We start from the raw sequence: 21,316 nt of genomic DNA, 5'->3' as shown, positions 1-21,316 counted from the left end.
TCACAATCCTTGGAGCTCTTTCAACTCTTTTTCAGGTTCATGGGGCACACTGATCAATGAAGATCGCTAAGACTAGCACTTGGAAGGCCTAGTTCGGGGAAAAGACTTCCTTGGTACGTGGTTTCAACATCCCCGCATCTAATTAAAGCAAATTATGAAATGTTTGAAAAATGAATATAGTTGTTGGCAAACAATTACAAAAGGGAAAATATGTCTGCTTGAAAAGTGAATATGTGACGTTGTATGTGCGTTTTAACTAATACCGTCCCCACTTTCCTTGTGTATTAATTTTCATTCCTCCTATTCATGCCATTCTGCTTCCTGCTCTCTACTGGTCGAAGACGTCATTTGTGTCTCTTATATTTCCTATTTCTGTTTGTTTCTATTTTCTTCTTTTACTTGTGTAGGGATGAAAATTGTAATTGTAAAACTATAAGATAAATTTGCAATTTTGCTAGGGTGTCATCCAATTATTTCAGGTCTACGGTTATGTTGGAGCTTTAATTCCATGAAATCCTTTAGGAAGTTGTCTTCGTTCCGTAGTCGATAAAATATTTAAGGTCGGGTAGCTAGCCCTACGCTCACGTAGGTGGCTCAAACTTCACTTTGGCAATGTAGGCTAATGTCTTCTAATGCCAAATCTTTCATCCCACTCCGGCATCGCAGATAGCACAGTTAATTTGTTTGGTTATGTCCTACCATCAGACCAAGAAGTTAGGGCTATCCCGTGTACTCAAGCTTGTTACCGCGGTACATGATACCGCTCTGCTGGTAGGTGTAGAAGAACCTGTAGAACTATGAAAAGGATTCCGATCCTACTCCGTTTCTAAATAAAAGCCATCTGCTTTCGCAGAATCAAACCGCCTGAACCCAAAGGAGATTTGGCATTTCTGAACCGTGTCAAACTATCACTAAACTCGTACATCTCTTAAGGTAGGTCGAACTGGGTCTAAAGTTCGTCGAACTTGCGCAAAAACATTCCAACACATCTCGGAAAGCATTGATCTGTAATCATCGTGTGCAAAATGCAAAGGTAAAAATGATATTGAACACCAGACGCTCAAGATTGACTCGCGATGCACACAATTCGTCACAGCCTGCATTGTCTGTGTACTTTTACGACTCTTTCGTCTCTCCGTTTTGATCTGTTCTTACCGTGCGCATGAATGTTCAAGCTTTACTCGCTTGTTCGTCGTTCACATATATGGCAGGGGCCAGTAGTCGGTCAAACTTTATCATATTACAGATCATATTCAAGATGTAGTTTTGTCCGGGCATATAATTGTCACGTTGCCATCATAAATTTAATTTTACAAAAAAATAATTGTCTCGTTTAGCAAATCATTGAATTGAAAAGAAGATGGTGTTGACTTGTTCGGCTTAATTATTGAGTAACGGTTGCTGTTAAATGTTCCCGGCAGCCTACCCTTCACAGTCATCGTCTCTATGATCTTAACGACATATTTAGCATGACTGGGTTAAATTGGGCTACGAGTGATTCCACATGCCCAAAGATTACAGATAGATTACATTAAAATAAGCTAGAAAGAAGTGTTTTAGATGACTGATGATTTTAAAAACAATTTTTCAACTTTTTTCTTAGATTTTGTGCTATGTGCTCATATTTGTGCTTGTAGCTCATCTGTCGAATTTTCAAAAACCGCGTATCTGCGAATTCGCGTTTAAGAGGAACCGCGTATCTCGGCGACTGCCGGTACATGAAATCACGAGAATTTAACAGATAAGAAGCAATGCATGAGGTTCGTGATATATCACACACTGATTCGAAAGTGCTCTACAAATGCAAATCTTTAATTATTAGATATACTAACTGAATAAGTGTCTGAAACTAGAACAATATAGCTTCAGCGATACGACTCATGAATGAATTCGTTTTTCAAGAAAATGAAATCTCCTTTATTGAAAATGGACTGCATGTATTTGATATCTATGTTAATATATGTCAAGTTTCTATTTTAGCTAGTATGTGATCGTTAAGTAACGGTGATTAAGTTAAGAGTTCATTACGGTGGCAATAAAGCCTGTCTAATACTTATATTACCGCCTACGAAATGAATGACCATCAAATGGTTGAACGTGCAACAATGTCTAGAATCTTAATTCACCATAACAAACAGTCTTTTAGGAGATTCGTCGCTAAGTATTTAAAGTCTTTTTAAATCCAGTATATCGAAATATATAATAATATTGATGAAAAAGTAATAATGAGCAATAGTAGTATAACTTTCAAGGGAAGGATAGTATTAACTACTCAATAACATACTTTATCATGAAACTCGATTGACTAGGGGTTACAATATTTCCAGTACTGTGCACTCTCCGATGTAGGATTATGCAAAATTTGAAAACTACGCAAAAAAAGCTCCTGGCAAGAGCATATCTCCTTACCGGGATATTGATGACCAATATCGTTTAAGTAGCGACGCAACTTCGGCAACAGTTCCTTCGCCTGCTCCACGTTATGGAGCACCAATTCCGCATGTATGGCTTCGGTGTCTATCATACCGTGCTGAGTAGTATCGATGCTAGGAAGATCAGGATATAGAGGATAGTCGTTGATGCACGCTTCACACTTGCAGGTGAATCTGTATTGCTTTGCCAAAGCGTATTTTCTTTCCTTGCGGGACATCACGCTGTGATGCATGCTGAAACGAAAAGGAGAAGTTATTCTAATAACTATCTGGGAAGATGGTATGTACCGCTCTCCATGCTTACCCATAATTATCGTAAAGCTGACCACCTTTTGGAATGGGACGATTGACCATAACGGCGCATCGTCCATCAATTAAAGTGACACGGGTCACGTTAGGTGCACAGGAATGGTTCAGCATGCTTAGCAATGGAAAGCATGCGGAAGCATGGTTTTCGATCTCGTACAACTGTTGAGCCGGCAGGTACTCCATATAATGCAACGAATGCATATTTACGGGAGACGTTTGAAGGTGGCGCAGAAGCAGATCATCCAGCAACTCTGAGAGACCGAAATCTAACCCACAAATTTTGCCCAGCTCGGTACGTTCGACCAAGAGTTTGTGAATGATGGTTGTGAAAAAGACTCGTACCATACGATCTTTCGAATCTCGAACATTTGCGTTCGTTTCCAACACGTGTACCGTGTTGTAAATATCCCTCGGAGTTGCTTTTGTCCAGTCCATGGTAAATGCGTTTACCTTCTTTTCGTTTAGTTCAGCAAGGTGCTCCCTCATTGCTTGTAGATTGTAGTCAAACGAATTGATCGCCGTGGTCACGACACGCATGGATAAAACGGGAAGCTTTGTAAAAATACGCCACATATCACGTATAATCGGACATTCTATACGATGATACTGTTTGTACGCCTTGTCCATACATTCGGTCGTACAGTACATGGACACGGTACAGCTTTCACATGGTAGGAGCGTAAATAAGCTTTCCTTAAGGCAAAAATCACACCGAATGCATCGATACACGTCACGAAGTAGGCGACAAAACGGCCGTTCTATTATCACCACGTCTCCAGCATTTAAGTTTCGATTGGTTACGACGTACCGACCAAATTTATCACTTTCAGACAATTCCAAACATGCGGCAACCTGTGGTACCGTCTCGAGAGCATTGTAGCTTAATTTAACTTCACTTACGTGTGGCTCAGTCTCTTTGCCGACTTTCATCCCTGGTTGATTGTTTGCCGCCGCTAATAAAGCTTTTTTGGCATCTTCTTCTCGTTTTACGAGTTTGTTCGCTAAACGTTCCGGGTAGTTAGAATCACGAGCCAAACGGATATTCTCCAAACATTCTTCGTACCGATGCATCTCATAGCAAATCATCGATCGATTCGCATACGCGATGGCCCTGTCTTCGGTTCCCTTTTCCGAGAAAGCGATACTCTCGTTGTAGCATTTTAGCGCTTCAATATACCTTTTCACTTTGGGGTGAAACAATGCATTGCCTCTGGTACGTAAGCTTTGCGCCTTTACGTTGTCTTTCACATCAGCGCGAAGATCCAGTCGATCGTGAAAAGGACAGTCTTTAATAAACGCATCTATTTGATCTAACATGTTCACAGTTTCGTCCGTCATTTCCTTCTGCCATAGCTCTTCGAACAACTCCCAGGCACCGAACTTTTCCTCGAGCGAATCGCCCATGACGAAACAGAGCAGAACGTATCTTAAACAGATATGGATCAATATTTAGATGGGACACTCTGATAGAACTGCTTCGTACTTACCACCTGTACAAAATGCAGATATTGCTGAGAACCACACCGCTAGTGTAACGAGGACAAGGTTTCGCGGAACACTCGATATTATTTACCATTTATGGAAGAGGATCAAACCGTACCCGGTTCCTTCGTGCGATGGTTTGTTGTGGTATGCAACGCAAAACGTCATTCGGGCTTGTTGAGATTTAAAATTTCAGTTGCGATTCAATGATAACTGCTTTACAAAAAAACTGTATGATTAATGCTAATGAAATGATTATCACATATCGTGTTTAACTAAATTAAAATTTACAAAAGAATCATATGCACCTATGTATAAAAAAAAACATTTTAAAATCATCATACTTTACTTATCATATGCGGAATTCCTAGCATTTAGAATGCATGTGTAGTACAAAAAGGTATAGTAAATATAAATAGCAGAAGCAAACCATCAGTGCTGCATTAGCTTGAACGCATATTGAACTGTGTCATTTCCGGAACTATTCAGCAAAACGGTCGGAGACCTAAAATATGCCGCCGTTGCCATGGTTTTGTGATCGTCAACAAACAACATCGGTACAGCAACCACCGAATTATGCTAGTTGCAAAATAGGAATCCCCCAAGTGGTAGGGTGCGTATTGCTAAAATTTTGGTGTCAGTGCCTTACTGACCTGCCGAAGATCCCTAGTGCTACGTGTTTCACAGCACAAAAACTCCCGTGCACCGATTGTTAACAGCCTCACTGGTCAAAATGACCGTGACGAACATTTTAATCATACTTAATCTTGGATGTGAAATGCTGTACGTGATCGATCAACGATTGAAGGCTCAATCCATACCGTTGGACAAATCTGCACAAGGTAAGAAGGGCAATTTCTACCATCACTGCTTCATCCTTATTGTAGTTAATCACTGGATGGGGACGAATTAGACCTTCGGATAAAAACTGTTCAGAAAATCAACACAATCGATTTGTTGTTTTTTTACTTATTGTTAATGTATTTCACACCATTAGAGAACCAAAATTTCATTAAATCTAAATGAAGGTTTCCTGCAGTTTTGCTTGCACTGCAAAAGTACAATTACATCTCATTTTCTTAAGATTATATCATGCATTCTTAGCGTTATACAACATCTAACAATTGATCAATTTGGTTAGAACACGTTGGTATTACCAAAGATTAGGTGCAGGCCTGCTGTGCCTGATGCGTTAGTGCACAACCGGTTCTAATGGCATCCCGCGTATGGCGCTAAAGTCTAGCTTGCTGTCGACGCTCTCGTCCAGCTGACCAATAATGGCAATATTATCGCCTCGGATAATATGCAATCCTAGTACGACCTGTTCGATACCGGCAGTCATCGAATATACGCGCTCGTGTGATTCGTCCAGGATTACGTTTACGGTCTGGTCGAATCCTTTTAGCGTGCCGACAAAGTTGCGTCCATCTGCGGTGATTATCGATACCGTGTTGTTGACGTACGATTCTAGCCCGGACATTGTGTAGACTCTACGAGAGGAAAGAAGTGTTTCAAACAGAGGATGAATCACTAACTGGTGAGAGCACAAAATCTTACCAATTTACGCAAAATTGTAAAATGTCGTATGTTTGTGGTGCCGTAAACAAAATAGCTGTTTGTGTTTAATTTCTCAGACTGCTGCAAGATCAGCTGTCAGTTTGTCATTAGTGTCAAACTATTCCTTGGTGAAATATTTCACAGTGCAATTATTTCACCTAACTTTTTGCTAGCCCAATTAACAACTTGTTCAGTCCGTAGAAATATCAAGTTGCGCCTCATCAAGCATAAATGTCCCTCAGCCTTGTTGTACACGAAACTCCTTGGCAGCTGAAAAATGTGCGCAAAGCTAAACAAACCCTGAACTGAATTTATATTTTATTTCGCAGTGTTGCGAGAGATTACCGAGGTGCTATTGGATCCCAAGTTTCTGCACTACATTGCCACCGCATATCAGCAAAGTATGCTGACCGTTCAACAGTGTCGCGTTCTCCTGACGGATATTGCATGCTGCTCCCTGATGCGGTTAGATATTAGCTCCATGGACAAGCTGTGGGACCTGATGGTTATGATATTCAAATGGCAAATGTTTATTACTAACAAGAACGCTCAAATGCTGCTGGATCTAACTTTTCGCCATCTAGACGGAATAGGACGCTTGATTCCGGAAATGCGCAAGCAAATCCTTATCGATAACGTAAAAAAATCGCTTCTTGAACTGTGGGAACCGTTGTGTGAAGATGAACAAACCATTGTTCATCGGAAAGTGTACAAATGGCTGAAGCCGTACAATACAAAAATATCCATTCTCATACGGATGGGGTTACAGAAATCAAACGGAGAGTTTGAGGCAGAACCAAAAAATAACATATTTTATAATTACTATGTCAACAATATCGGGGAAAACATATACTCTAAAACAGCAAATCTGGCCGCACTGAAAGCCCAGAGTGATTCCGTCGGGAGCACAAGTAGTTCAAACATGGATATGATAACAGCAGGACATGAAATTGATACACTCGTACAGCAGTTGAACATTCAGCATGAGCCAACGGACGAGATAGCAAGAAACGAAATTAAAATCTCCCAATCAGTGTCTCAAACGAGTTCGGTGCACGGTGGGTTGAATGAGATAGTAATCGCAGAAGATGCCAACCATGCGGACACTAATAATCATATTTCGCCAAGTATCAATGGAAGAGAAACTGATCCTGAAAAGGAAACCTCGCCGGAAAGACTTTGCTCTAGCAGTAACTCAAAGGAAAGTAATCTGGAAAAGTTGATGAAGAAAATTAAACTCGAAAAAGAAGACTTCATAGTACCCGACAGCGCACCGATAGATGCAAATGAAGAGTTGCTAAAAATGTTTGACGAAAATTTACAACTGTAAAGCTATTCAGCAGCAGTTTTGAGGTTTTGTAGATGTAACTGTAGTACGTATCGTCAACGTTGCCCATTGATCTAGTCCTTGAATGTGATGTTTTTTTGTGTAGCGATAGAGTTTCCAAAATTTAACCGAATTGAACTTTGTTAGATCGATAAATAAAGTACAACGCTCATGATTGGACTAGTTTGCTTGTTCATTTTTTACTTAAGTTACTAAAATAAACTAAACGCGATACTGCCTAAACTTTTTAAACGTTCTTCTTTATCGGCACAACAATCTCCTCCGCCCCAAATAATCATACGTTACGTACAAATATCTGATCCTACTGGGTGTAGTAAATCTGTAAAAAAGCGTGCTTGTACATAAAAAAATATGTGATATTGTTTGACGTCATATAAGCGTTGGAATTTATTTGTTGCTTGGGCTCAGCACATCGATGACATTTCCCGAAGAAAGCGCGAAATTCGATGTTCGAAAGTTTGACAATCGTCCACAGAGTAGTAGTGGTGTATGCGAGAATCTTCGCGAACGCAGGTCATCGTTGTGTTGGTGTAGCGATATCCAATATGGCTGCGCTGAAAACACTGAAGTAAATACATCTTTTACGACGTCGACGAAAAAGCAAGTTGGATAGCTCGTGTGTACTGTTGGAAGCTAGTTTTCCGTAGTTTTCGTGTAACGATAGACTTGAGTGCGAACAAAAACGCAAAACAAAATGTCTCTGTTTGGTATGATGAACGATTTGGAGGAAGATCCTATTTTTGGGTAAGTATCTGTGAAGACCTTTGTTACATGTCCCCGTTTCGACCATGAATGCGAGAATTGCACAGGTTCATGGTTTTGCTGTGCAGTATTTTGCTGTATGTCGTGTCTAACTCGAGTACACTTTATTTTTGCTCCGGTACAGCCATCATATGCGCTCGATGCGCCAGATGAGTAGCATGTTGAACTCACTGTTTTCCGATCCTTTCGGAATGATGGGCGGCGGTGGGATGGAAGCCATTACCGCTGGTCCAGCATTCGGTATGCGACACAACGCGATGATGCCGTTCATGCCACCAACCATGAACCGGCTGTTGAATGTTGGCGGTCCGGCCGATGGCGCTTCCTTCTGCAGCAGCAGCGTTATCTCCATGACATCCGGACCGAATGGGCCGCAGGTATATCAAGCAACGTCAAGCACACGCACCGGGCCGGGTGGCATAAAGGAGACACGCAAAACCGTGCAAGATAGCCGCACCGGAACGAAGAAGATGGCAATCGGGCATCACATCGGCGATCGGGCGCACATTATTGAGCGAGAGCAGAACATCTCCACGGGTCTGCAGGAAGAGCGCCAGGACTTTATCAATCTGGATGACGAAGAGGCGGAAGATTTCGATCGCGAGTTCCAGACGAAGGCACGCACCGTGATGCACATGCCGGGTGGACGTCGTTCGGAACAGCTTGCTCTGCCATCGACTCAACCAACGTGAGTAACAATTGGCGAAAAGCTTTTGTTTTGTTTTGCCGTTAGCACAAGATGATCCATCCCAAGGACATAAAAATGCTCGCATCTAGATGTACAGTGCGTATGAAAGCCTATGACAGCATGCTAATGCTCCCGTGATTCTGCACGCGTGTTTTATAGTATTTTGCTCGAATATCGAAACATCTGCCACAGGCGAGCTAGAAGAAAAAAGTGTACAGAATGCGCTAATTGGTTATCAAACATATTGCGTTTGCCGTGCTGTCGAGCCAACGATAAGAATCTTCGGTACACACCGCTGCACACAGAGATGTTTTTATGGCGCATTAATCGCCGAACCTCCTGGTTTAACTGTACCCATTGCGTTTATTTTTCGATATTTAATATGAGATTAGCCAATTCATGCACGAAAGTGACAGTCATTTACTTTGGGTACAGAGAGCTCAGTTATGTTTAAATTAAGCTTATTGAGGTCTCCTTTCATGATAAACGAATAGAGCAATCACGGTTAGTACAGGAATTTCTTCGACATAACAAAACAAACACGATTCGATTAGAAATTTGGTTGTTTCTCGAAACATCTAGAGCCGCTTCGAGAAGTTTCTAATATGTTCCCCACACTTTGAAAGAAGCAACAGTGTATCGATTAATTCCCGTCTACTTTGTTAACGATTGCAAAATCTTCCTTTTAATCTGTTTATGAGCCATGTATGGAGGTTCATTTTTATTCACAAAAACATAATGGCTTTTTGTTGGTCGTTAGTTGTAATTGCCACGTAATCGTTTCCTTCCTACCATGGACATCTTTTGTAGGCTATTGCCAATGTAGTTCCCATAGGGTTAGAACATAACACACTGTTGAAAAACGCGCCCCGCTATAATGTCGTTACACACCGCGTGTGCCACGCGATGGTTTCTCACCTCCACCCGCAGTCCATCACAGCGCATACTGTCGATTACCGAGGTACCGGAAAATGGTTGCGAATCGTGCGGTAATCCCAGCGATACACCAATCTGTACTGCCTGCACCAATAGCCAGGACCGAAGCAACCAGGACAATCTCGAACAACATCAGCAACAGCAACAGCAGCTGCAGCAGCAGCAACAACAGCAGCAAATGGTGACAAAAGCGGCACGGAACAATCGACACAGCGGCCAGTATGTTCTTAACGGTGGCCCAATCACATCGCGACGATCGATCCGATCGCCGGCTTCGTCACCGCTGAGCATGTCAGCATCACCGGTCAGTGGTGCGAATCATCACATTACTACAAGGTACTGGCAGAAGGAACACCAAATCTCAAACTAACACCAATCGTATTTGTGTGTGTACGCACGCGTGCGCTTGTACACATCAATTTGTGCTTTGCCTACTAATCTGTTCACCCATCGCTAATGCGCTAAAAATGCACTTCATGTGTAGTGTATATGCTTTTGAAAGTATAGTTGTGTGTAGTGTGTTCTACTAACGTGAGACATCCTTCTACTACCACCCACAAAATAAAAAAAGAAGGCTTTACAAATCAAGTTCTCAACGAATGGTTCTCACAAGGACAAACTCCAATCTTACATGAAACATATTTACCAATATTCATACTAGCCTTTTGCTCTTTAGAAAGTATTTGATCGGGAAACGTATATCTATTGTATTAATAAAACCTCTCATTATGCTCTTTACAGCGTGCATCCCCATCCATACAATACGTCTGGCAGGAAATCTCGACCACTGAAGGGTCCCTCATCCCACACGCACCAGTACCAGTAATCCCGCCCAACCCGTGGTTCATTCCCTGTTTCAGCAGAGCGATTCGAGCGGTTTCGGGGTTGACGGAATAGTTTCCGGGGGGTTTAAACGTTCACGAGGGGTGCGCAAATAATGTAGCGTGTGGTTGGTGTATCAGGCGGACGTCAGTACGTCCTTTTATTATTTTGTTTTTCATTAAAAGAAAACCCTTGTTGAAGAAAGGCAAGAGCATGACGCGATGCAGAGGTAGTTTGAACTTTTGCCAACCGTTCAGTAAAGAGGGATTAAATAAAAATACACAACAAATATTCAAATAATACATAAATATAGCCACCCGTTTTAGAAGTACTACTAGTTTCTAAGTTCCGGTCGTCTGGTTCAGTTACAACCTTTGAGTATGCTGTAACATGCCTTATTTATTCACCAAACCGAAGTTGCTAGGAGATGATTTATACGAATTGAGTTGCTTAAAATGCTGCACACAGAAGCCTCCCCACTCTCATCATTTTGTCCTGCTATCAACAAATAGAGCAAACCACAATATAACGTGTTTAAATGATAAGGAAAAATGCCAACGACAACAAACAAAGAATAGAAAGCATACAGTGGCACTGTAGTGTGTCACACGCGGGTACGATGAAGGAGGTTTAGAGTTGGAAATTTTTTGTTTATAATTGTTCACCCTTTTCATGTCTAGGGAATATTTTGGTTTACCTTGTTTAAGTCAATCAAAGAGTTGCGAGTTGCGAGATTCAACACACGCATTCAGCGTAGAAGAAGTGGCAAGTTGGTTTGTGGAACGATGAAGGGAGCGTTCCCATCACATACCGGTGTGATGACGACGTTTTGCCCCGTATCATTCCTCCCATCTTGAAGTAGTGTGTAAGAGAAAAAAAATATTACTGTGCTTAAAATATGTGTAGCAGGATGAGTATTTAGGGCGGCAAGATTTGTAACGTTAAGCAAGAACAAACACTTTCTGGTCCATTCTTCAAACAAACGGAAGGAAAAACACAATACATTACCACGCTGACACTATTTCACGGACCAGTTCGTTATCTTGCTTCGTTCGGTTCCCATCTCGGCTCGGGGTCACCTCTGCTATTAGCGCTCTGCAGGCCGTTTGGCTGCTCAAGATGGGACGTTTATGAGGATTTAAGAAAGTATAATACTGAACAAATACAAACAGAAAAAAAAACACTACTTTGAAAAATAAATATTTGCCAACAATGTGTAATAGATGCGCGCGAGTGTGTTTCGGTTTTTAAAGTGCAAGAAAATCCAAATCGAGTTTGGTAAGCTTATGGTTTCCGGTGTGTTTCTCTGTCGGTTCTGGATGCCACCGGTGCAACCCTGGACCGAGTTTCTAGGAATTTTCACGAATCGCCATATGGTACCTTAAATTCAGTTTTCTTCACATCACATCGAAAATTTTGAGTTTTCTGTATCTCTTACAATACACTTTATACAATTCAGTATCCTTTTATACTTACTCTACTTCTTCTTCACTACTTCTTCAACGTATGGCATAGTTTTTCTTTTAAATAATCTCAAATACCTTCAATTACCTTTTTTGAACCTCTAAGAGCGTATCGCCCCTTAATAAGCTTTTTAAACAGATCGTTTTTTTTAATTCTCATTTATTATCAAGAACAATGATTTGTTGTAGTGTGCGTACCGCATGTATGTTACATTTACCGCATCCGGCCAAAACTAAGCTGTTGCTTCCCCCGCCCTATCTGTAACAACAACAAATGCAAACGGTACATTACGAACAGCGATAACACAGGGGAGGGGTAGGGTTATCTTATACCGAAATTAAACGATATATGCTAATCTCCTTTCCATTGGCCACAGGATCGAATGGTTTGATTCTTTTCAGTTTACCAAAGTATTCGATTGCGCTATCGATGGCCGCGCGGTTCGGGCAACGGGAAGTGGAAGTATTGTTTGTTTTGATAATTCTAATTTTGCACCGCCACAACAACCGAAACAGTGCATGTGTTTGACACGTGCGTTAATGTTGGGGCTATTTTTTTTGTTCTCTAAAATTTAAATTGTTTCCTTTGTTTGAGTCGGGACAATGAAAACAAAACGGAACAATTTCCTTAACATACACACAAAACCTAATCTTCCTTAAATGCATTCTAGCTGATCCATTGTCCTTTCGATGGAAATTACAAGTAAAGATCTTTTTTTGCATGCAATAGTTTATACTTTGGTTTTGGGACAAAAAAGCGAGAAGCGTGTAATATCATTCATCCTACAAACAATGCGAGAACAGAGCAATAGGTTGGAAGGTTGGTTCTTTGGAGTTTTTCCTTCTGCTTCTTCTTCTTCTTCTAAGCTTCTTCGTGTTTAGTAAAACTGCTTCAGCTGTTCGTAGGTGATGAAGAAAATGATGTTCCACGGGCCCATACGCACCCAGGTCGGGATAAAACCTTTGTACAGTGCACGGAATCCTTCGTTTCTTACTGTTTGTACCGCACAGTCGAGGCTACCGGTATAATACAGCCGTGGTGCGGCCGTGGTTGTGGTGGTAGTTGTTGCCGGTGTCATGCTATGTTGTAGCTGGTGCACCCGCCGTTGATTCATGAGACGAGTCTGGAAAATGTAGCGAATAAGTTAATCTTATATAGTTATATTGCGTTTTGCGTTCTAAAGTTTACTTACTCTTATCACATCGATTGGAGTTGAAGCAATCGCACTTCCTAAGCTCGCTATAAAACTAGATCTACAGGGGAGAAAACAGGGATGCCATTTGAATACAAGCTTTTGCATCAAAAGGTAGCAAACTTACATGAAATGATTTGCAACCTGATCGCCGAACGTTTCCATCAGATGCAGCTTACAGAAATCGTACACCGGTAGCTCGACGGCCGCTATCACTGCGGCACGCTGTGCCGTTGGACCAACGCCCCGCCACAGTCCACGCACACCTTCGTGCACGTAAATTTCCCGGAAGCATCGTACCAGCCCCACATCGCTGGTGCCACGGCCGTGTACCTGCATTCGCACCTTTAGCACGTCCGTCGGATTAGCGATCGCACTCGAAATTGCTCCGGCCATCGTTGCGCAGGCAGCATTACACCAGAGGTTCTCATTGCCCGCCTTGTCGTGCAGCAGACCCCGATCGGTCGCTACCTTCTTGAGCGTGTAGTACGTGCCGAATTTGATTGTACCGTATGTTGCTTGCCGTAACACTGCTGGCCATATGCTAGGGGAGGGAAGCAAAAGGAGCCCATTAAAATAATGCTATCGTTTAATGTGATGGTGTGAAAATAAACTGCTTAATCTCGTTGGACTTTATTAATTTCGCCAACGAGCCAGAATATTAGCTAACGGCATCAAAAATTAAAAAAAATATTGGTTTAGTTTTTTCGAGTCTTTGGGTATTAGCTATCACTCCGCGTTGGCCTCATTATTCAATTATTGAATTATAATCTCTGATTGAGGTTTGCTGTAAAAAGTTCTGCCTATCTCTTATGTGCGCAATGATGGCAGATCGACCATATCGGGTGGATATGAAGTGTCTCACAATATGTTAACCTTCTTCGGCGTGATGCCTGCCGTTGAACAAATCCTTGAAAGTGACCATTAAAAATTAACTTGAATGAAATTTTGACTTAATACTTATAGCTGTAATAGGATTACAGCAATCTAGGACTACAAAAATCAAACATTGTTTGCCCTCTATTTGGTGGCAGATAACTCGCATGAAAAATAACTGGATTTTGTCCATTATTTTTAAAATGACTCGTTATTCTTAACCTTTTGGTGGATTTTAAACTAATGGAAATGTTTCTTCTGTTTCCTTCAAATTTAGCAAAATTCCCTTGCCTAAATTACTTTCCAAAACATTCACGCAGTATCCTTACCCGGAGTAAAGAGCCTTTACACCTTCTTGGCGGGAAATTTTCACGAACGCATCCGTCATACCGCGGTACCGCAGCTCGCTGTGTGATCGATCAGTCTTTTGGCCTTGAATTTGTAAACGTGTTTTAGTTGTATCGATGGGAAACGTTCCTGCAAGAGACGAGAAGAAAAACGGATGAAATGTGGGGATCGCATGGGGAGTGGATCGGCGAAAGGGATCCAAGGGTAGGGTTGATGTTTTCCGTTCATTCCAGTGACGCACGGACCGGGCTGAGTTATATAATGCCAACCTGCTATGTACTCCCTTCACCCTTATTTTATCAAGATCAACAAATCCGATCCGAACGGTGTAACCTAGGTGGGATATGCTTACCGAATTCGGCCATTATCGATGCCATGCCGCCGTACACAAACGGTCTCCAGTCGCGTATATCACCCATCTTCGTTCTCGCGATACGTCCCTTTACTTCTTGGCGTTCCCGGTCTTCAACCAGGGACCTGATCGAAGGAACACCACCTTCTCGCCGTACCCCACACTACCAACGCAGCAACCTTTGTTAACACACACTAGTAGCCTCCTGTGAAGGGCACCTCGTATGGTACGGTCACGGTGGAAGAAAAAACAGATCTCACCCGGTGGCCACCGGCAAAGTGGGTAGAAAACAGATCGTGTGTAGCAACGCTTGAAAAACACGACCAAGTTGGTGCCACACTAACGCACTAGACTTGATGCTGCCGTTCAACTTTCCGACGAATTTTTCGCACGTACAGTACTCGAAACATTATGGAAAGTTGACGGTTTTTCGATGTTTGGAACGCGAGACAGGCCTCCTTTATCCTTGCAGATGGAAGGACATCTTGTGCGTGCTGTGGAAACCGCAACAAAAATCACACACCTGACCCAAGCAACACGGAGCGGTCAAACGGTCAGCGCAAGTTGTCAAACTAGGTAAAATTGAAAAAAAAAATAAAAAATCGCTCAACATTTGTAACAAAAACAGTGAAACTCTATACAAATTGGATAGAACTAAAAGAAAATTTTAATTTTTGTGTAAGTTGTAAAATATAAACAAATCAAATAACCGTCACTTAACAAACTCTGAATGGTTGCTTGGGAAATGCCTTGTCGTTCTGGAATGGGCATGTGATTGTCAAACGTGAAATTTCAAAATATGTTCAATAAATCCGTTACAAACATCATTTTTTAAACTGATGACCATTTTTAAATGAACCAAATCAAGATGTGCAATAAAAAGGGCTATTTTGTGTGTTTTACCATATTTATTAAAATAAAGGATTACCAAAACATTAGTTTATTTTCCGATCCAAAAGATAATCGATAGATACAATCACGTGTTTGTACTGATTTTAATTTCGGATGCGGTAGTATTCAAGTGATACAATTTATATATTAAACAACTTTATTTCAGCAAAGCAACGCTCCAGTGATAGTGTATGATATATGGTGTGACGTTTAATACAGTTCTCGGGTGTTGGGCTCTGAAGGTGAGCGATAGTGAAGTGAAAATTATAGACACGTCAATGCAATACGATCATTTACGTATAAGTGACTATTTTTTAAAATAGTTTGTTGTTACTTCACTGTTCCACTATATCAGTTACATTTGTGGTATGAATCATTTCGAACAATCAGCACAAACGCTTAACGGTTTACTATATTTGGCTATTGCAGTAGACACACTCACACACCTTCACTACCTTCCTAAATATCATCGAGTATTTCAACGATTTGTAGCAGCTGTTTTATGAACCATTTTCCAACAACATTTTATTTTACGCATTTTTTTTACGCATTTACGCAGTGTAAGTTGTAGCGGGGCTTCGCTATCTCTGCTGTCTACAGTGTGTTGTTATTTTCCTATCACAGTACATATGTTGGATTAAAACTTAAGGTTACAGCAATGCATAACCATGGTCTACAAATCAAGGGCAGGGGGGAAAATGTACACTATTCCCCATCTTTCTAGCGCATTATTCCACACAGTCAGACTATAAGGACCCGGGTAGGTTTTGGCCGATAGTACTTTTTTTTATTACTGTTACATCATTATTCCTTTTGCGCAGAAAGGAACGATCCTTAGGGATTTGTTTTAGTGTAATTTAAGTAATACAGCAGTGAGGCATTCTTACAAAAAAACGCAGGGCAAAGGAACAGGAACTAACGATTAAAACAAATCTAAACATACTAAAACTATGTACATTGACTATCAACGTGTCCGTTGCTGTGCGTGCTTTCTTGTTCACGGTGGTCGAGACCGCCAAACACACCGAATGAGCATTATACAGACTGTAGTATATAAGTAACTCCTGCAGGCATACATTATCCATTAGTCCCTCCGATAATAGAAAGGAGTTCTCTTTATTTTTGACTTTCGTTTGGATCCGTAAACTTTGGATCGTAGAGTTTAGAAATCCTCAAACAACTGCATCTCGATCTTGTCCAACGATCTCACCGACTTCCAATCCGTCTCGGGATAGTCATCGAAGTTGCTCGTATCGTCCTCTTTCGAGCTAAACACGTACGTGGGAACAATTGGTGGCTGCACAATGGAAAGATAATAACGGGAAATTAATATTTCATCACATTCTTCACATAATTCTACATACTTTAAGCTGCTTTCGTATCACGACATTCCAGTCCAAATGCTTAAACCACCGGTGTCTTTTAACATCTTCTGCTCCGTTCTTGATAAAAAAAACAAAAACAAACAATTAGTTCCAATAGACAGAATTAGAGCTTCCTACCACAAAGGGTATACCCCCCATACCTTCATATTGCCCAAACGCTTGGTACGATCCAGCACTAGCAGCTTCTTGACGAGATCCTTCGCGATCGGGTCGACATGCCGTGACCATTCAATTTTGCCACTGAGAATTTTTTCATATATTCCAAACGGATTGTCGTCGTAGAATGGAGGATAACCAACGATCATCTCATAAATAAGTACACCTGCGAATAGACAAGTGAAAGAGGGAGACACATTAGTTGAGTGTTCGAATGGAACATATTCGCTCAAGATAGCGGAACGCGCCGGCTGTAAACATCTGTCCATCATAAAACAGCATGCCTTGAAACCCTTGAAGTGATCTCTGGCTCCCGCACCCGCAAACAGATCCTTTTCGTCGGAAAAATCAACACACAACCAAACGTCCCGGACGGAAGTTGTTTATTGTTTGCGGGTGCTCTTTTTTTTCGTTTACCGTTTTACGACCGGCCGCCGTCGAAGTGTCACGGTCAACTCACCCAGTGCCCACCAGTCGACGGCTTTGTTGTGGCCCTTGGACTGTATGATTTCCGGCGCAAGGTACTCGGGCGTACCGCACAACGTCCAGGTGCGATCCTTCAGCTTTTTCGCGAACCCAAAGTCGGTAATCTTCATGTGGCCTTCCCGATCGAGCAGCAGGTTTTCCGGCTTCAGATCACGGTACACGATCGACAGCGAGTGAAGATATTCGAGCGCAAGCACAATCTCGCAAGCGTAGAAGTTCGCGGTACCGCTATCGAAGCGTCCCGCGTTCCGCAGGTAGGAAAACAGCTCACCGCCACTGACGAACTCGAACAGCATGTACAGACAGCAGTCGTCCTTTGAGTTCCATCGCCTGGAGAAGGTTTGGCAGCAGAAAGAACACTATTAGTACCTTTCCCGGTGGAAACTGCGGCTCAGCAAAGCACAACTTACATGTTCACAATGAAAGGATGATCGATTTCTTGCAGGATATTTTTCTCATTTTTCACATGCTCGATTTGCTTCAACCGTATAACGTCCGCCATTGCCAGTATCTTCATCGCCCAGTACTTGTTGGTGATCTTATCCCGACAGAGACAGACGCGCCCGAATGTGCCCGTGCCTGGAGGATGATAGTGGGAAATGTAAAAATAAAAACGTTAATTGATACACGTCTGATTTTAGTTGGAATTGGAAATGTATCACATAAAATCTAACTCGAGTGGCGTGGCGTACAATAAAATTCGTTTCGAACCAATAAACGCTGGCTTTAAAAGAAGAATGTCTTCTAATCGTACTAATGTACTTGACTGTATGATCGTTTTGACATAGCTATGTCAGAACTTACAGAAAATATTGATTCTGACACTGTGTCTTCTCCAATAATAGTGAGTTCCAAGAAATTCTAAGGTTAAATACCTCACCAAACATGTCTTGAACGATCAAACGTTTTAATGGTTACTTTAATAACAAATTCGAATCCCTGGAATAAGCTATAACATTTTTTGAGGATTGTACTGGAGCATAGATATCTAAAAGTCATGAAACAACTACAGTAAAATGCTTTAATTCCAAAGATTGATTTGTAAAAAAAGAAACGGCAATCTGATGTTAAGAAAAGACGAAAGCTGTTCATAAGTACGCCTCCTCAACATTTCCGATGGCATCGTCATGAGCATTGATCATCAAGGGCATTGATTTTCAAATTTACTTTTCTTCTAATTGCACAAAAGTCATCTTTAAGTTGTGGACTGTAGAACCAAAAGATTTCTTCTTTAACCCTTCAAAGTTATTTGAAAGCGGCATTGATGTGCTCAGTAATGTCGTTTGTCTTGCAACAAATGTTTAATTAGATGAAAATGATCCATCCAGCATTGATTACACAACTTCAGGCAATAAAACAACCTTCAATTCTGGAATTAGAGTCGAAAGATTCTGAAACAGTAAAAGCTAATATTAGTATTAGCACTATACAGAAAAAATTGGCAATTCGGACAATTAGAGAAATTGAACTTCACGTGTTTACTGAAAGTGAAAACACATGAAAGAACCGATCTGAGCATGTCCTTTCCGGTGGAGCAAAAAGACAGTCCATTCCCTTTAAGTCTGGGAATGGATCCAACGCATCATCTCCAACCAGTTCAAAGATCGCGCAGCACCTTCAATCGGTTCATTCGCCAGCAGACCGCTACCAGACCCAGACGAAGCATACCCAACGTTCCCACTCTTCCACAAATCTTCCCATGACGCCGTCCGGCAAACTCCCGAGCCGAGAGTGATTGACGGATGGATTGATGGATTAATGGGTTATTGGTCTGTTTGGCCACGCGGGTCTGCTACCGTCCCGTTGTTCTCGGGTAATGCTGGCCGTGAATTGGGGAACGGTGGTGTACGTGTTAAATCCGTATTCCCGATTGAATGTACCATTATCCATTTGCCCGCGGGGCCCGTGATCTTCAAATACCGGACCTTGAAAATCTGTCCCGTGCCAAAAACACGAATTTCATCTCGCTGGCAGCAGAGAAAACCATCCATCGGAGAAGGTGTGGTATGGGCAGCGGATTTAAAATTTCTAATTAGGTTCTAATTAAATCACCATGCTCAACCCACGCCTCACATGACGCCAAGATCGACGGCGCTGAGTTTTAATTGCACCAAAACCGTTGCTCCGGCGGGATGCGGGTTGTAAACATGACCTTCAAAAATGCACTCCCCAACCCCCGGCTGGCAGTATGTTTGGACAAAAAAAAACCCGTCCCTATGGCCTTTAGGCAGAGGTTTGGAAAGGGTTCTGGAAAACGGTCGGGTCGGTCCACTGTTATGTCATCTAGAAGAAGCGTGCCTATTAAGCACGGTCCACATGGTCGCCAGGTCGATTTCACCGATAGTGTGTTTTTGCTCACTCGATTTCCTGCATGCACTCACAAACTGGACAACGGCCGACCGGACGGACCGCAGTCAATTTCGCAGCATGATGATGCAAACCGTACCGGCAACAACAAGACTCCACGCCGAGACAGTGTGGCGGCTAATTGGAGGCAAATGCATGGAGCACGCATGTACGAGACCACGCCGCACGCAACGGCTATCAGTCCGAGGGGCAATGCAAACTGGTTTCATTCTACGCAGCTGAGAGACGGTGTTGCGTTTGTCCATCCCAAAAATGCTCACCAAACCCACGGAAATCCCTTGTAAGCCCGAAGGGATGGTATTACAGATTTTGGGGAATCAGTTCGGAAACTGCATTTGGGAACATGTCGTACATGTCAGGTGTCCGCAATGTGGCTTCGGGACAGATGATGTGAGTGTGCGTTTTTTTTATTTAGTTACACCTTGAGGGCAACTTTCGCTTTCGCTCAAAATGGAATTGGTATGTTTTGCTTTTCAGTAGTGGAGACGATTTTTTGGAGTTTGCTGTTTTGCTGACGTTGTTGTGGACTTTGTTGGACGTTTGTTCCGAACCCCACTCCCGAATGATTAATTGTTGCAGCCTGACGTTGCAGCCGCGACACAGCTTATCCGCACGCTCGATGTTGTCTGGGAACTGACAGCATCCGATGCGTAGCGGATATAGTCGTCTCTGTCGCTAGCTGTGGTTTAACTCTCTTCCTACCGGTACAATTACGTCCTGTGATTCGGGAGAAGATTCGGTTCGTGATCGACAGGCTGCAAGGACGTGGATCAAGCGCGCGGCACAATCGCTGATCGTTGTACGCGTTTTTAATAAGTGTTTTTATGTACGTATTTGTTAAGTGTTAATAAATAAGTTTTACCCACAAAAAGACACAAAATTAATGATTCGAGAGGGAAGACATCTTACTTGCCTAGTTCAGCGTTCGGCGTTCTTTTGATTCGTTATCTATAACATGGAAATCGTAAGGACGGCCGATGCCCATTTTGGTGAGTGCCCTTTGCTGTTAACATCGTTTCGGAATTTAGCAATTTCTTGGTGAGTCGATAGATTGCTTCCGTTTGACGTTGGGGTAATGAATTGTACAACTTAATCGTTTTTACTAAAGCAACCGCAGGAAGGGTCATGCCAAAGCCGGAGAGGGTAAGTTTGAAGAGAATTGGCGGACATTCAGAAAGCCATCCAAAAGTCCGATCATAGATCAAATTAGTGGCGAATAATGCTTCTGAGGCCCTTTACTTGAAAACGAAATCAATTTCCTTGGAGGTCCTAAGCGGACCCGCAATTGAGGCTCATAAGCGATTGGCACTTGGGACAAGTTTTTCAGGTATTATTGGTGCTTGAGATCCCTTACAGCACGAGGCTCCCCTGCCTTGGGACAGAACATAACTACGATCATTCGAGCAAACGATAAGATCTCTTTGCCTTCGATCTTCAGCTTCAGTTTGTATTGCATTCTAAGA

General features: G+C 42.2%; 6 protein-coding genes across 6 annotated transcripts in view; 2 read left to right on the top strand and 4 right to left on the bottom strand.

Moving 5' to 3' along the window:
• The window catches only part of LOC128299101 (SET and MYND domain-containing protein 4), a 148,349-nt gene extending 143,994 nt beyond the window's left edge, over positions 1-4,355 (bottom strand). Inside the window, exons 1-3 of the mRNA XM_053034967.1 lie at positions 4,229-4,355; positions 2,737-4,167; positions 2,410-2,666 (exon numbers count right to left, since the gene is read on the bottom strand). Of these exons, the coding sequence (XP_052890927.1) occupies positions 2,410-2,666; positions 2,737-4,145 (1,666 nt within the window). The 5' untranslated portion in view covers positions 4,146-4,167; positions 4,229-4,355. The remainder of the gene's footprint in view (positions 1-2,409; positions 2,667-2,736; positions 4,168-4,228) is intronic.
• Positions 4,356-4,956: 601 nt separating this feature from the next.
• On the top strand, positions 4,957-7,110 carry LOC128297688 (uncharacterized). Its single transcript, XM_053033375.1, has 2 exons — positions 4,957-5,065; positions 6,110-7,110. Exons 1-2 carry the CDS (start codon positions 4,957-4,959, stop codon positions 7,108-7,110), a joined length of 1,110 nt encoding a protein of 369 aa, XP_052889335.1.
• Positions 5,191-5,855, bottom strand: LOC128297689 (U6 snRNA-associated Sm-like protein LSm8). The gene is made up of 2 exons (XM_053033376.1): positions 5,781-5,855; positions 5,191-5,713 (listed from the first exon to the last, which is right to left on the bottom strand). Exon 2 carries the CDS (start codon positions 5,701-5,703, stop codon positions 5,416-5,418), a length of 288 nt encoding a protein of 95 aa, XP_052889336.1. The 5' UTR covers positions 5,704-5,713; positions 5,781-5,855; the 3' UTR covers positions 5,191-5,415.
• A 579-nt stretch (positions 7,111-7,689) lies between the features above and the next one.
• Positions 7,690-11,557, top strand: LOC128301853 (myeloid leukemia factor). Its single transcript, XM_053038505.1, has 4 exons — positions 7,690-7,872; positions 8,015-8,578; positions 9,509-9,850; positions 10,256-11,557. The coding sequence occupies exons 1-4, from the start codon at positions 7,823-7,825 to the stop codon at positions 10,338-10,340; spliced, it is 1,041 nt and encodes a 346-aa protein (XP_052894465.1). The 5' UTR covers positions 7,690-7,822; the 3' UTR covers positions 10,341-11,557.
• Positions 11,558-11,950: 393 nt separating this feature from the next.
• LOC128310753 (mitochondrial uncoupling protein Bmcp) lies at positions 11,951-15,067 on the bottom strand. Its single transcript, XM_053047469.1, has 5 exons — positions 14,569-15,067; positions 14,198-14,345; positions 13,120-13,536; positions 12,993-13,053; positions 11,951-12,923 (listed from the first exon to the last, which is right to left on the bottom strand). The coding sequence occupies exons 1-5, from the start codon at positions 14,633-14,635 to the stop codon at positions 12,678-12,680; spliced, it is 939 nt and encodes a 312-aa protein (XP_052903429.1). The 5' UTR covers positions 14,636-15,067; the 3' UTR covers positions 11,951-12,677.
• Positions 15,068-15,617: 550 nt separating this feature from the next.
• The window catches only part of LOC128306522 (cAMP-dependent protein kinase catalytic subunit PRKX), a 52,703-nt gene continuing 47,004 nt past the window's right edge, over positions 15,618-21,316 (bottom strand). The window contains exons 3-7 of the mRNA XM_053044062.1: positions 17,897-18,065; positions 17,461-17,816; positions 16,985-17,166; positions 16,824-16,901; positions 15,618-16,756 (exon numbers count right to left, since the gene is read on the bottom strand). Of these exons, the coding sequence (XP_052900022.1) occupies positions 16,622-16,756; positions 16,824-16,901; positions 16,985-17,166; positions 17,461-17,816; positions 17,897-18,065 (920 nt within the window). The 3' untranslated portion in view covers positions 15,618-16,621. The remainder of the gene's footprint in view (positions 16,757-16,823; positions 16,902-16,984; positions 17,167-17,460; positions 17,817-17,896; positions 18,066-21,316) is intronic.

Source organism: Anopheles moucheti, chromosome 2 (assembly GCF_943734755.1).
Source record: "Anopheles moucheti chromosome 2, idAnoMoucSN_F20_07, whole genome shotgun sequence".
Taxonomy (NCBI): domain Eukaryota; kingdom Metazoa; phylum Arthropoda; class Insecta; order Diptera; family Culicidae; genus Anopheles; species Anopheles moucheti.
Note: the sequence above shows the minus strand (reverse complement) of the source record. Positions and strands in the feature narration are given on the sequence as shown.

Bases quoted from the DNA above. Each gene is read 5' to 3' on its own strand.
- LOC128301853 (XM_053038505.1), top strand. From the start codon at position 7,823: ATGTCTCTGTTTGGTATGATGAACGATTTGGAGGAAGATCCTATTTTT. The intron at 8,579-9,508 runs GTGAGTAACAAT...CTCCACCCGCAG, and splicing joins CTGCCATCGACTCAACCAAC to TCCATCACAGCGCATACTGT. The intron at 9,851-10,255 runs GTACTGGCAGAA...TGCTCTTTACAG, and splicing joins AATCATCACATTACTACAAG to CGTGCATCCCCATCCATACA.
- LOC128297688 (XM_053033375.1), top strand. From the start codon at position 4,957: ATGACCGTGACGAACATTTTAATCATACTTAATCTTGGATGTGAAATG. The intron at 5,066-6,109 runs GTAAGAAGGGCA...TTTATTTCGCAG, and splicing joins GTTGGACAAATCTGCACAAG to TGTTGCGAGAGATTACCGAG.
- LOC128310753 (XM_053047469.1), bottom strand. From the start codon at position 14,635: ATGGGTGATATACGCGACTGGAGACCGTTTGTGTACGGCGGCATGGCA. The intron at 14,346-14,568 runs GTAAGCATATCC...CGTCTCTTGCAG, and splicing joins ATCGATAATGGCCGAATTCG to GAACGTTTCCCATCGATACA. The intron at 13,054-13,119 runs GTAAGTTTGCTA...TCTCCCCTGTAG, and splicing joins CAGGTTGCAAATCATTTCAT to ATCTAGTTTTATAGCGAGCT.
- LOC128297689 (XM_053033376.1), bottom strand. From the start codon at position 5,703: ATGTCCGGGCTAGAATCGTACGTCAACAACACGGTATCGATAATCACC.